Source organism: Aegilops tauschii, chromosome 2 (genome assembly GCF_002575655.3).
Source record: "Aegilops tauschii subsp. strangulata cultivar AL8/78 chromosome 2, Aet v6.0, whole genome shotgun sequence".
Lineage (NCBI taxonomy): Eukaryota > Viridiplantae > Streptophyta > Magnoliopsida > Poales > Poaceae > Aegilops > Aegilops tauschii.
Genome location: NC_053036.3, coordinates 641,484,646 through 641,497,414, shown reverse-complemented (window position 1 = coordinate 641,497,414; position 12,769 = coordinate 641,484,646). Strand labels below are relative to the sequence as shown.

The 12,769-nt window shown below is 43.7% G+C and overlaps 1 protein-coding gene and 1 pseudogene across 1 annotated transcript; both read left to right on the top strand.

Annotated features, from left to right (window-relative positions):
* The first annotated feature begins 7,291 nt into the window (after positions 1–7,291).
* On the top strand, positions 7,292–10,499 carry LOC141041412 (uncharacterized; annotated as a pseudogene).
* A 505-nt stretch (positions 10,500–11,004) lies between these two features.
* Positions 11,005–12,174, top strand: LOC123497194 (protein ANTAGONIST OF LIKE HETEROCHROMATIN PROTEIN 1-like). The gene is made up of 2 exons (XM_045233472.2): positions 11,005–11,594; positions 11,667–12,174. The coding sequence occupies exons 1-2, from the start codon at positions 11,018–11,020 to the stop codon at positions 12,134–12,136; spliced, it is 1,047 nt and encodes a 348-aa protein (XP_045089407.2). The 5' UTR covers positions 11,005–11,017; the 3' UTR covers positions 12,137–12,174.
* The last annotated feature ends 595 nt before the right edge of the window (positions 12,175–12,769 follow it).

Sequence of the window (12,769 nt, the reverse complement as noted above, 5' to 3'; positions counted from 1 at the left end):
AAAGATCAATCTAGTAGGGCAAACCAAACTGATAATTCGAAGAGACTTGCAAAGATAACTCAATCATACATAAAATAATTCAGAAGAGATTCAAATATTTCTCATAGATAAACCTGATCATAAACCCACAATTCATCGGATCTCGACAAACACACCGCAAAAAGAGTTTACATCGAATAGATCTCCACGGGAGAGGGGGAGAACATTGTATTGAGATCCAAAAAGAGAGAAGAAGCCATCTAGCTCATAACTATGGACCCGAAGGTCTGTGGTAAACTACTCACAACTCATCGGAGGGGCTATGGTGTTGATGTAGAAGCCCTCCGTGATCGATTGCCCCTCCGGCGGAACACCAGCGAAGGCTCCAAGATGGGATCTCGCGAATACAGAAGGTTACGGCGGTGGAAATTCTTTTTCGGTGGCTCCCTGGATGGTTTCGGGGTACGTAGGTATATATAGGAGGAAGAAGTAGGTCGGTGGCCGCTCGTGGGGCCCAGGAGACAGGGGGCGCGCCCTCCACCCTCCCGGCCTCCTCGATCGCTTCTTGACGTGCACTCCAAGTCCTCTGGATCACGTTCGTTCCAAAAATCACGTTCCCGAAGGTTTTATTCCGTTTGGACTCCGTTTGAAATTCCTTTTCTTCGAAATACTGAAATAGGCAAAAAACAGTAATACGGGCTGGGCCTCCGGTTAGTAGGTTAGTCCCAAAAATGATATAAATGTGTAAAATAAAAGCCCATAAACATCCAAAAGGGGTAATATAATAGCATGGAACAATCAAAAATTATAGATACGTTGGAGACGTATCCAGCATCCCCAAGCTTAATTCCTGCTCGTCCTCGAGTAGGTAAATGATAAAAACAGAATTTTCGATGTGGATTCCTACCTAGCATATTTCTCAATGTAATTTTCTTTATTGTGGCATGAATGTTCAGATCCACATGATTCAAAATAAAAGTTCATATTGACATAAGAAATAATAATAGTTCAAGCATACTAATAAAAGTAATAATGTCTTCTCAAAATAACATGGCTAAAGAAAGTTTATCCCTACAAAATCATATAGTTAGGCTCTGCTTCATCTTTGTCACACAAAAATGTTCCCAAATTCTACACCCCCGATGACAAGCCAAGCAATTGTTTCACACTTAAATAATCTCAAACTTTTTCAACTTTCACGCAATACATGAGCGTGAGCCATGGATATAGCACTATGGGTGGAATAGAATATGATGATGGGGATTATGTGGAGAAGACAAAAAAGGAGAAAGTCTCACATTGACGAGGATAATCAACGGGCTATGGAGATGCCCATCAATTGATGTCAACATGAGGAGTAGGGATTGCCATGCAACGGATGCACTAGAGCTATAAATGAATGAAAGCTCAACAAAAGAAACTAAGTGGGTGTGCATCCAACTTGCTTGCTCACGAAGACCTAGGGCATTTTGAGGAAGCCCATCGTAGGAATATACAAGCCAAGTTCTATAATGAAAAATTCCCACTAGTATATGAAAGTGACAACATATGAGACTCACTATATGCAGAACATGGTGCTACTTTGAAGCACAATATATGAGACTCTCTATATGAAGAACATGGTGCTACTTTGAAGCACAAGTGTGGAAAAAGAGGTAGTAACATTGCCCCCTTTTTATTTATTCTCTTTTTTTTTCTTTCTTTTTCTTTTCTTTTTTTCCTTCTTTCTTTCTTGGGCCCCTTTTTTTCTTTTCTTTTGGCCTTTTTCCGGGGACAATGCTCTAATAATGATGATCATCACACTTTTATGAATTTACAACTCATGAATTACAACTCAAAACTAGAACAAGATATATTTCTATATGAATTCCTCCGGCAGTGTACCGGGATGGTGCAATGAATCAAGAGTGACATGTATGAAAAATTATGCATGGTGGCTTTGCCAAAAATACGATGTCAACTTCATAATCATGCAATGGCAATATGACAAAAGTAATGCGTGTCATGATGATAAACGGAACGGTGGAAAGTTGCATGGCAATATATCTCGGAATGGCTATGGAAATGCCATAATAGGTAGGTATGGTGGCTGTTTTGAGGAAGATATAAGGAGGTTTATGTGTGATAGAGCGTATCATATCATGGTGTTTGGATGCACCGGCGAAGTTTGCACAAACTCTCAAGGTGAGAAAGGGCAATGCACGGTACCGAAGAGGCTAGCAATGGTGGAAAGGTAAAAGTGCGTATAATCCATGGACTCAACATTAGTCAAAAGAACTCATAGACTTATTGCAAAAATTTAGAAGTCATCAAAAACCAAGCACTACGCGCATGCTCCTAGAGGGATAGATTGGTAGGAAAAGACCATCGCTCGTCCCCGACCACCACTCATAACGATGCACAATCCAAGGACACTTCATGTTTCAAATTTGTCACACATCTTTAACCATACGTGCATGCTACGGGACTTGCTAACTTCAACACAAGCATTCTTTAAATTCATAATCACCCAAATAGCATGACTTTAATATCACTACCTCCATATCTCAAAACAATTATCAAGTATCAAATTGATCATAGCATCCAATTCACTTCCTATGATAGTTTTTATTATACCCAACTTGGATGCCTACCATTCTAGGACCAATTTTATAACCATAGCAAATACCATGCTGTTCTAAGAGACTCTCAAAATAATATAAGTGAAGCATGAGAGACTAGCAATTTCTACAAAATTAAGCCACTTCCGTGCTCTAAAAGATATAACTGAAGCACTAGAGCAAAAACTATCTAGCTCAAAAGATATAAGTGAAGCACGTAGAGTATTCTAACAAATTATAATCAAGTAGGCTTCTCCCTAAAGGTGTGTACAGCAAGGATGAGTGTGGCAAACTAAAAAGCAAAGAAATATATAATAGAAGACGCTCCAAGAAAAACACATATCATGTGGTGAATAAAAATATAACTCCAAGTAAAGTTACCGATAAACGAAGACGAAAGAGGGGATGCCTTCCCGGGGCATCCCCAAGCTTAGGCTCTTGCCACTCTGTCAGGACCCCGATTCTAAGTCACACCGATCTAGCCTGTAACACCTCATATCACTTTGCGGCCTCACGCACGATACTCCCACGGGTGTCGCCTTACCATGGCCCGGGACCGTTTGCGCCTTTTGGCTCACGTATATGACAGTGTCGCTAGCATCCATATGACAGAGAACCCGGGCCGACATGGCTAGTCGTGAACCCAAAGCGGCACTAACGTATGGGGACAGGCATACATGAATCAACATCGAACGTGTCGGTCAGTAGCGTGTGAATCCGGGCTGTAGCACTGGGCTAACAGGACTCTGGGAACCCGGGCTGTAGCAGGCTAGGCAGGACTCCGGATGTCACCGCGTGACATTTCCCCGAAGGGACAGACACAGGAACGAAGTGAAACACAAGGCGGCCAGTCAAGTGTCCGGAGCAGTAGTGCTGGGCTAGCAGGACTCCGGTGAACCGGGCTGTAGCGGACTACTATGGCTCATGGAAGCACTAGACTACATTTCCCCATAAGAGAGGCTGCCAAGGATAAACAACTAGATTATCGGATCCCACACATACCAAGCATTTCAATCATACACACAATATGCTCGCTATGTGCAAATACAACATTGCATCACAACAAGACTCTACGACTCAGAGTATTTATTCATTAGGCTCCGAAGAGCCAGATATTACAAACATGGGTCTCTCGACCCAGCATTCAGAGCATACAAGTCAAACACATGCGGAAGCTTAACATGTCTGAGTACAGACAACTATAAATGAAAAGGCTGAGAAGCCTAACTATCTACTAGATCCTGCCGAGGGCTCAAGATCGTAGCTGAGGTATCAAGCTAAGCGTCGAAGTCCACGCGGGACTACTAGCGAGCCTACCCCATCACAGCCCACCCCTCGGGTAGGCGCTGTCCACGGCCTCCAGCTTACTACAAACACCAGAAACTACTTGCAACTCCTGGACAGAGGACAAGGGTGATTAAGAAGCCGAGAGGGTCCATTGGTTTCGGGCCCAATGCGTGGTAGTAACTGTTTCATGGATCACAAACACAGAACTCAGTTCCTGAGGGCGGCTGCAATGAGACAACCCACCATGTACTCCTACATGGCCTCTCACCGCTACCTTTACCAAATCGTGTTCACACACTTAGCTCACACACAGTAGGACATGTTCACAACTTTCCAAATCATCCCCGATGAATCAGACCTGACACGACTCTAAGCAATAGCAGGCATGACAAACAAGCATGAATGAGTAGGCACATCAGGGCTCAAACAACTCCTACTCATGCTAGTGGGTTTCATCTATTTACTGTGGCAATGACAGGTCATGCAGAGGATAAGGGGTTCAACTACCGCAACAAGTAACAGATGAATCGTTGTTGTCCTAATGCAGTAAAAGAGAGCAGGAGCGAGAGAGTGGGATTGTATCGGAATGAACAAGGGGGTTATGCTTGCCTGGCATTTCTGAAGATATTATAGTTCTTCATCGGTGTCATCGATCACGTCATCGGAGCATCGGCTACTGAGAGGGGACGGTTACCGGCAAACAGAGAAGGACACAATCAATGCAATGCGACAATATGATGCATGGTCATGATATGTCAAGAATGTTATGATTTACACTAATGTATCTAGCAACAATTTAAATGAAGTCCATATGAACTAAGGGTTCATATGCAAACTCCACATTTAGCATTTAAAATGTCATTATCATGTTTTCACCTAAACAGGAGGTATACCTTAGTTTGACATGCATGAAAATGATACAGATGGATAGATTGCATTTTTCTGATAATTTTTCATATATAATTTGTTTCATTCTGAGCTATAGATTATTTTCTCTGATTTTTAGAAGTTTATAGGATTTTATGGAATTTTCTGAATTATTTTAAATCCAGAAAACCAATACTGTGTCAGCATGACATCATGATGACATCAGCAGGTCAACGGGCCACGGTCCAGGTCAAACCTGACACGTGGGTCCCGTATGTCAGTGTGACAAGGCAGGAACAGAGGCTGACCGGTGGGTCCAGGTCAACGCTGACGTGGCCAGGTCAACCTGACCTGTGGGACCCGCGAGGTTAGTTTAAACTAAACAAAAGTAAACCCCGGGTTAATTAGGGCGTGGGCCCCAGGTGTCAGTGAGATAGGGGGGTTAACCAGGTGTCATTAGCGTTAAGCGCCGGGATTAGGCCGGCGGCTAATCGCCGGCCAGGCCAGAGGCGAAGCTGGTGCTCGGGATCGCGCTACGAGGCACGGTTTGAGCCATGGTTGGGCGCGTTGGAGAGCCCTTGCCGGTGCGCGTCGAATGGTGGTGGTGGTTGGGCCTGTGGTGACCGGAGTCGACGGCGCCGAGCTCTTTTGCGGCCGCCGGAGTTCGGGTGGGTGCGGGGTTAGCGCTGCGGCTTGCAAACAAACTGGCTATCGCGCTAGCGTTGCTCTACGGGACGTTGCGAGTGCAACGGACGCACGCGCGGGGCCATTTGGTCGCCAGAGCCACGGCGGCGACGAGCTCATGCGGCGGCGAGCTTCGGGTACGGTGGCTAGTCTAGCTAGAGCTCGAAATTGAGCACGGGAGTAGGGGGAAACGGTTCAGGGGCTCACAGTGATTCCGTAGGGTAGGTCAGTGGCCTCGGGGACGGCTTGGACGAGGCGCATCGACACCGGCGATCTCCGGCCAGAGGCGGCGGGGACGAGCTCGATGGCGACGCTTCCAGGCGTCGAGGCTTGCTTCCTACGTCGAGGAGACGTAGGAGACGATGGCGGTGCTGCTGGATATCCTAGCTAGGCGAGGGGGGCTCGGTGGCCACGACGAACGGCGACAGTGGCGATGGCTCCGTTCGGTGGTGCACGCGAGAGGGAAGCAGAGGAGGGGTTGGGGTCCAGGGGGAGAGAGGAGAGGCGCAGGGGGCGACGGGGAGTGCGTGGCACTCGGGGCTGGCTCCAGAAGCGGCGGAAGCAGGAGGTGGCACGGCGCGTGGCCAGCGTGCGGCGAGCACGCGCTCGTCCTTCTGTCCAGGGAGGAAGACGACAGGGGGGCTAGCTGGGCTGGGCCGCCACAGTGGTGGGCTGGCCCCTCTGGTGGCTGCACAGGTGAGGCCAGGTAACTTTCCCTCCTCTCTGAATTTTATTTCTCTTTTCTAGTTTTTCTGTAATTTTTTTTGACTTGATTTAAAAAATCAAATCATTTTTTAAACTTTTTGTAAATTGTTGTGTGAGCTTAGAAACTAGTCCAAGGTCACAGGCAACTCACAAAAATATATGAACTTTATTTCTTATATAACAGAAATAAATCCAACCCAAATATGTCATTGATTTAATTCAAAAAGGCCCAAAATAAATATTTCTGTGATTCAAAAAATATTGGTTTGAATTTTATTCTTGCCAATATTTTTCAAGGTTTAACAGGAAAATTTTCTTGGGCTTCTTTGAGAAGATTTTAATGTTGATCATTTTTAAAATGTTTCTGAGGCTTTGAAAATTCCTCAATTCAAATTTCATTTGAATTTAAACATGATGCATGGATGCAAGAGAAATCAAGCAAGGGCTGATCTGGGGTTGTGACAGCTCACCCCCACTAAACAGGAATCTCGTCCCGAGATTCAAGCTTAGGGTAGGATGAAGGGGGGCACGCAAACTAACACAACCTTCACGATCTAGGTTGCACTTCATAAGGGTGTTGACTCAATCACCATCTTTGTCTCGACGTCTTGCTTTGAGAACTCCATCCAACATGACAACGAGAAGAAAGGGAAAATCTAGAAGAATTGAGCTTCTCGAAGATCGAGCAACTCACGATCAACTCACGGAATGCGACGTTGAGTATCTCTTGAGCTGAGACTCAACACATACATCGAGAGAGGGATGAAGTGAAACAGAGAACGAAGATCCAAGTTGATAAGCACAATTCCACGCTGAATAAGATGGTGCATGTTTTCAAGCGAGGAGATAATTGCCGCGATCCCATAACGTGGCACCTTGGGGAAGGTGACTCGTAGAATTATTCCCTTAAGTGGCAAAAAGAATTACTTTTGATACATAGATCATTGAAACTCTTTATACCAGCCTAAGGCAATCACAAACGACCGTGTGAACGAATTCGAAAGAATGGCATACTCGGAGCAGAATGGATGATGTGGACTACCTTGTTGAAGACAACGCGATGGATGATTTGCTTATCATCGGAAATGGATGGGACCTGTGGTAGGACCACTTGAAGATGATCTAGATCAGTAATTACTGAAAAGGGTAGTCCATGGTAGGACGGCACAATGACGGTGCAAGCTGGGAACAAAATGCAAATGTTGGAATGGTTTTAGTAACTGGGGAGAAGCTCAACAGTAGAGAGTGAATCCACAGTTTGAAAGGTTATAGCATAACCGAGGAAACTGGGAGCAATCCCAGTTAGTGCCGGTGAAAACACCTAGCGCTTGTGCGTGCTCTCAAGAACTTGAGCATTTCCAAATTCATCAAGGTTTTACCAACATCCATGCCGAGGATCCTGGCAACACATCATACTACCATGATGAACGGTGATGGAGGATGCAGGTGCAAATGAGAACATCACTTTCTCAGATTTTTCCTTAGCAATGCCAAAGAAGCAAATCTGGATGATCGACCGAGAGACATTTAGGCTGTGTTTGGTTGGACTTCTACAGCCAACTTCTGGCTTTTGGAAGCTATAAGCTAACCAAAGGGGAAAACAGAGAAGCAGAATCTGTAAAAGTTACGGCTTCCCCGCAGTGTATTTTCCGAAGCAGGTTAACCCCCAACTTCAGCAATGCACTTTTAGCTGTCCCCTGAGAGTTTCAATGTATTTACCCACCTTTGCCATTCGTAAGTGGAAAACGATTGGGCCTATTCCTCCCGAGCGAGTCATCCAGCACCACAGAAGGCCACCCCTCGTAAAAAAAACACATCGTTCTCCCCAGTCCCCATCGACCCGAGCGGCAGCTAGGGTTCCTAGCCGCCGCCGCCGGCCCTCCACCGCCGCCTGCCCAGCCGCTGGCGCCGCCTCCCCGTCGCGACCTCCTCCCTCCTCTACTGCTCACCGGACCTCTCCGCCTCAAGAGCCCGCGAGGACCATCGGACCAGCAAGGGGCGCCGTCCTCCACCTCCGCGCGCCCTGCCGCCGGCGACGCCTCCCGCAGCCCCGACGCGAGCTCCTATCTCCACTCTGAAAGGTAGCTGCTCCCCTTCCTCCCACTCCGCTATCCCCCCTCCCACCTCCTGTACAAGTAGAAATAGGATGGATTTATTTTGCTTTGTCATATTGTTGTCTATTGATGATGTATATTGGATGGAATTTTGATGGGATGATGCATATTGGTTGTCATATTATTTTATATTGATGTGAAGTGGAAGAAATTTTGATGAATACTTGATGCACATTGTTGTATGTTCCTTTACAGTAGCTGTTTATTGATGACTACTTGCTTCATTTTGTTGTACATTGGATGATTTCTTGCTGCAGGTTGCTACGTAATTCCTTTCTAGACCATATATATTGTTGTATTGCTATGCCATTGTTTTGCTTGATTGAAGAATGACTGAAAAAGCGGTGTGGGATGATGCGAATCTGAAGAAAATCATAGAAATATTCAGAGAAGAGGTTGAAAATGGGAATAGGCCGGTAATTTATTTAAATAAGAAGGGTTGGAAGAATGTTTTGGAGAAATGGGAAGCGAGAACGGGAAGAACGCAATGTCGTTGAGCGTGCTTTTGGGGTGCTCAAGCAGAAATGACACAAGCGGATCCCGTTGAAGAGGAGGAGAACGAAAATACCATGGATACTATTCGTAGTAGGATAGCCGATGCTTGTCTTGCGATAGCAACATAGGTTAGCTATCTTGATGGAGTTCATCGTCATGTGAACCATATGTATATTCTATGGTGCAAGCCTTTTGTAAAGTTATTATGGGGGCAATATCTATTTGTATGTAATATGCAACATGAAAGTATAATCGTTGTATTCGTACAATGTTAGGTGTGAATCATCTAACCCCATCATAATTTTCCTTTGCAAAATGGCCGTTCTATTGCCTACCAATGTACATATCATTATTTTATGGTCAAGTTGCACATAAAAATTTAGACTCACTTCCCAGGATCATTCCACACAATTCACAGTCAAATCTACAGCAATTCCCTGCTCCCTCCCCCTCTCCTTCCTCCTCACCCTCCATGTTTAGGTTTCCTTTGAATTTTTTGCACAATTTTATTTATGTAATGTTTAATTGCTTGTATACATGATATGTACAAAAGCTGAACATGATATACCTATTTTTTGTGTGATGTATAAGCTTGCATGACATGCCATCTAAAAAGACAGCAAACAACATTCACAAAAATTTCATGTACATAGATATTATGTTTGCTACTTGTACATACTATTTGAGTACTTGCTGATATTATGTAATGCATTATTCTTGATACGTGCTTTTCTCATATTGCTTTATTGAAGTATCACTAAGAAGGCAGTGTGGGATGATGCCCATCTCAAGAAACTCATTGAAATATTGAGAGAAGAGGTTGAAAAGGGGAATAGGCCATTAGGTTATTTAAACAAGAGGGGTTGGGAAAACGTTTTGGAGAAATGGGAAGCTAGAACGGGAAAGAAGTATCCCAAGGATAAATTCAAAAACAAGTGGATGCCATAAAAAATGAGTACACTTGGTTCATGGAGTTGAAAAATGAAGCAACTGGGCTTGGATGGGATGATGCGAAGAGAACCGTTGATTGCTCTAAAGAATGGTGGGATGAACATATCAAGGTAGGACTAGCCATTTTGTTTTTCATTTGGCATGGTTCTATATGGTTGCATTATCTCACTTGTACATTAAAATCCATTTCAGAGATGCCAAGAGAGTACAGGTGAAATGCAATCATATGAAGTTCAAAAAACAGGGACCAAAGCACCTTGAAGATTTGCACATCATATTTGACAAAGTACATGTTACTGGGGCTAGTGCTTCTTGTGCTGGAGATATATCTTCTGATGAATCAAGTGATGATAATGTGGTTCCTTTCGAGAAGCCCGATGGTAGTGCTGAAATGAAGTTGGCATCTTCGAAGAAACCAAAACCAAGCAAGAAGCGCAAGCAACCTTCTAACGCAAATGAGGAGAAGGAAGAGAAGAGTCCATTCTTACGATTGTACAAGCAGACATGCGAGAAAATAGAAAGTGGAGTGGAGAAGATAACTTCAAGTGTTGAAGCATCATCCGCTCCTCTCACAAACCATGTTCCCACCATTTCAGAAGTAATGAAGATGGTCAAAGAATGTGGTGTGAAGGAAAAAACTGCTCTCATGCACACAACCCTCACTCTTATAGTGAAGCCCGAGTTTAGGGAAATCTTCAATGTTCTTGAAACAAAAGAAGGGAGGTTTGATTTTTTGGAGAGGGAGCATGAGAAGGAGATGTTGAAGCACGTGTAGTGAATCATATTTGTTTATGTTATAGACCTATATTTGCTTTCATTGTGGACCAAATTTGGTTATTTGTGGACCATATTTGCTTTCGTTCTGGATAGAATTGCTTTTGTCGTGGACCATATTTGCTTATGTTGGTTTACCATATTTATGTTGTGAGAAATATTTACTCCTGTTGTTTACCATATTTATGTTGTGAGAAATATGTGCTCGTGTTGTTTTACCTTATTTATGTTGTGAGAAATATTTGCTCGTGTTGTTTACTATATTTATGTTGTGAGAAATATTTGCTTGTGTTGTTTTACAATATTTATGTTGCGAGAAATAATTGCTCGTGTAGTCTGGTCATATTTATGTGATGCCCATGAATATTTTAACATTTTTATATTGTTATGTAGATGGATGCAAGAATGGAAGAAGTGGCCATAAAGGGACAGGAGGGAATGAAACTTCTAGCTGAACTTGCGAATCAGGCTGCTATCGTGGGAAACCTAGGTAACCTCTATGTTGAGCGATACTTGAACAAAACATACAGAGTGCCTCAGCAAACAGGACTTCAATGGGTCATGGAGTGTTACGGTCGACCTAGATACTTTTATAAAATGTTTCGAATGGGCAATGATGTTTTCATGGCACTTCATGATTTGCTTGTCTCTGCATATGGTTTGACGTCAACCACTAATGTTTCATCAATTGAGTCACTGGCCATGTTCTTATGGATTGTTGGAGGCCCTCAATCATTTGCTCAAGCTGAGAACCGTTTTGTACGATCACTTTGGACAGTTCATACAAAGTTTAAGGAAGTTTTGTTATGTTTGCGCAAGTTAGCGAAAGATAACATCAAACCTAGAGATCCTACTTTTAGGCATGAGCATGAAAAGATTAAGGAAGAGCGTTTCTGGCCTCATTTCAAAGGCGCTATTGGTGCCATAGATGGATCACATGTGCCAGTTTCAGTGCCTGCAGATGATGCGGTTAACCATAGATGTCGACATGGTTTCACATCTCAGAATGTGCTTGCAGTATGTGACTTTGACATGAGGTTTACGTTTGTGGTTGCGGGTTGGCCGGGCTGTGCACATGATACAAGGGTCTTGAATCATGCATTAGCACACTTCCCTTCATTTCCTATACCACCCAAAGGTATAATGTAGTAACTGATGTCATCATTAATTATATTCTTAAGTGTGACGCTAACTTTGTGTTCTTTTTCAGGGAAATACTATCTTGTCGACTCTGGGTATCCAAACCGAACGGGATACCTTGCTCCTTTTAAGGGGAGTACATACCATCTGCCGGAATTTCGTCTTCGCCGTCATCGTCCACCTGAAGGGAAGTACGAGTTGTTTAACTTTTCACATTCATCCCTTCGAAATGTTGTTGAGCGTGCTTTCGGGGTACTCAAGCAGAAATGGCGCATCTTGAAAGGGGTCCCAAGTTTCTCACCTCGTACACAGAAGCATATCATCATTGCTTGCATGGCATTGCATAATTTCATTCATGATAGCAAGTTGAGTGACAAAGTTTTTGATAAATGTGATGCCGATGATGAGTATGTACCTCCAGTGCTACGAAAGGAGGTGGCACCAACACAAGCGGATCCTGTTGAAGAAGAGGAGAACGAAGATAGCATGAACAATATTCGTAGTAGGATAGCTGATGCTTGTCTTGCCATGGCAAGATAAGTTAGTTATGTCGATGAAGGTCATCATCATGTGAACCATATGTGTTTTCTCTATGCTCCACATCTTCCATAATAATATTATGGTGTATCTATCTGTTTGGATATATGAAACATCAAACCATAATCGTTAAATTGCATATGTGTTACCTATGAGTCATCTTAATTGTCATAATTTTCCTTTGCAAAATGGACGTTCAATTGCCTACCATATATGTATCACTGCTCTACGGTCAACTAGGAAATTAACATATTTCACTATGGCGTAAGGGGCATCATAGAACATTCACAGTCAAATCTATAGTTTCACAGTTGTTTCAACCAAACGGCTTCCAGCTTTTCCACCGCAGAAAGTTCACAGCAGCTTTTTCACAGCTCACAGCTCACAGCAGCTTTTACAGAATCTGCAGCTCAACCAAACACAGCCTTAGCACTCCGCTTCTAATGTTCTCCTTGATGTACTAGGTACCACAGTCAATGCTTAAAAAAATCAACATGGCCATCAAGTAAAGGTCGGACTTTGAAAGCACAAAAATCCAAAAGAAACAACTTGTGGAATAAGTCGTACGAAATCCTCATGGAAAGATGGTCAAAGATACTACAATGACAGATCTTCCGGCTAGGTGTGTCGGCCAGA

Excerpts from the sequence above, each read along its gene's own strand:
- LOC123497194 (XM_045233472.2), top strand. The coding sequence starts at position 11,018 with ATGGAGTGTTACGGTCGACCTAGATACTTTTATAAAATGTTTCGAATG. Across the intron at positions 11,595-11,666 it reads ATTTCCTATACCACCCAAAG|GGAAATACTATCTTGTCGAC; the intron begins GTATAATGTAGT and ends GTTCTTTTTCAG.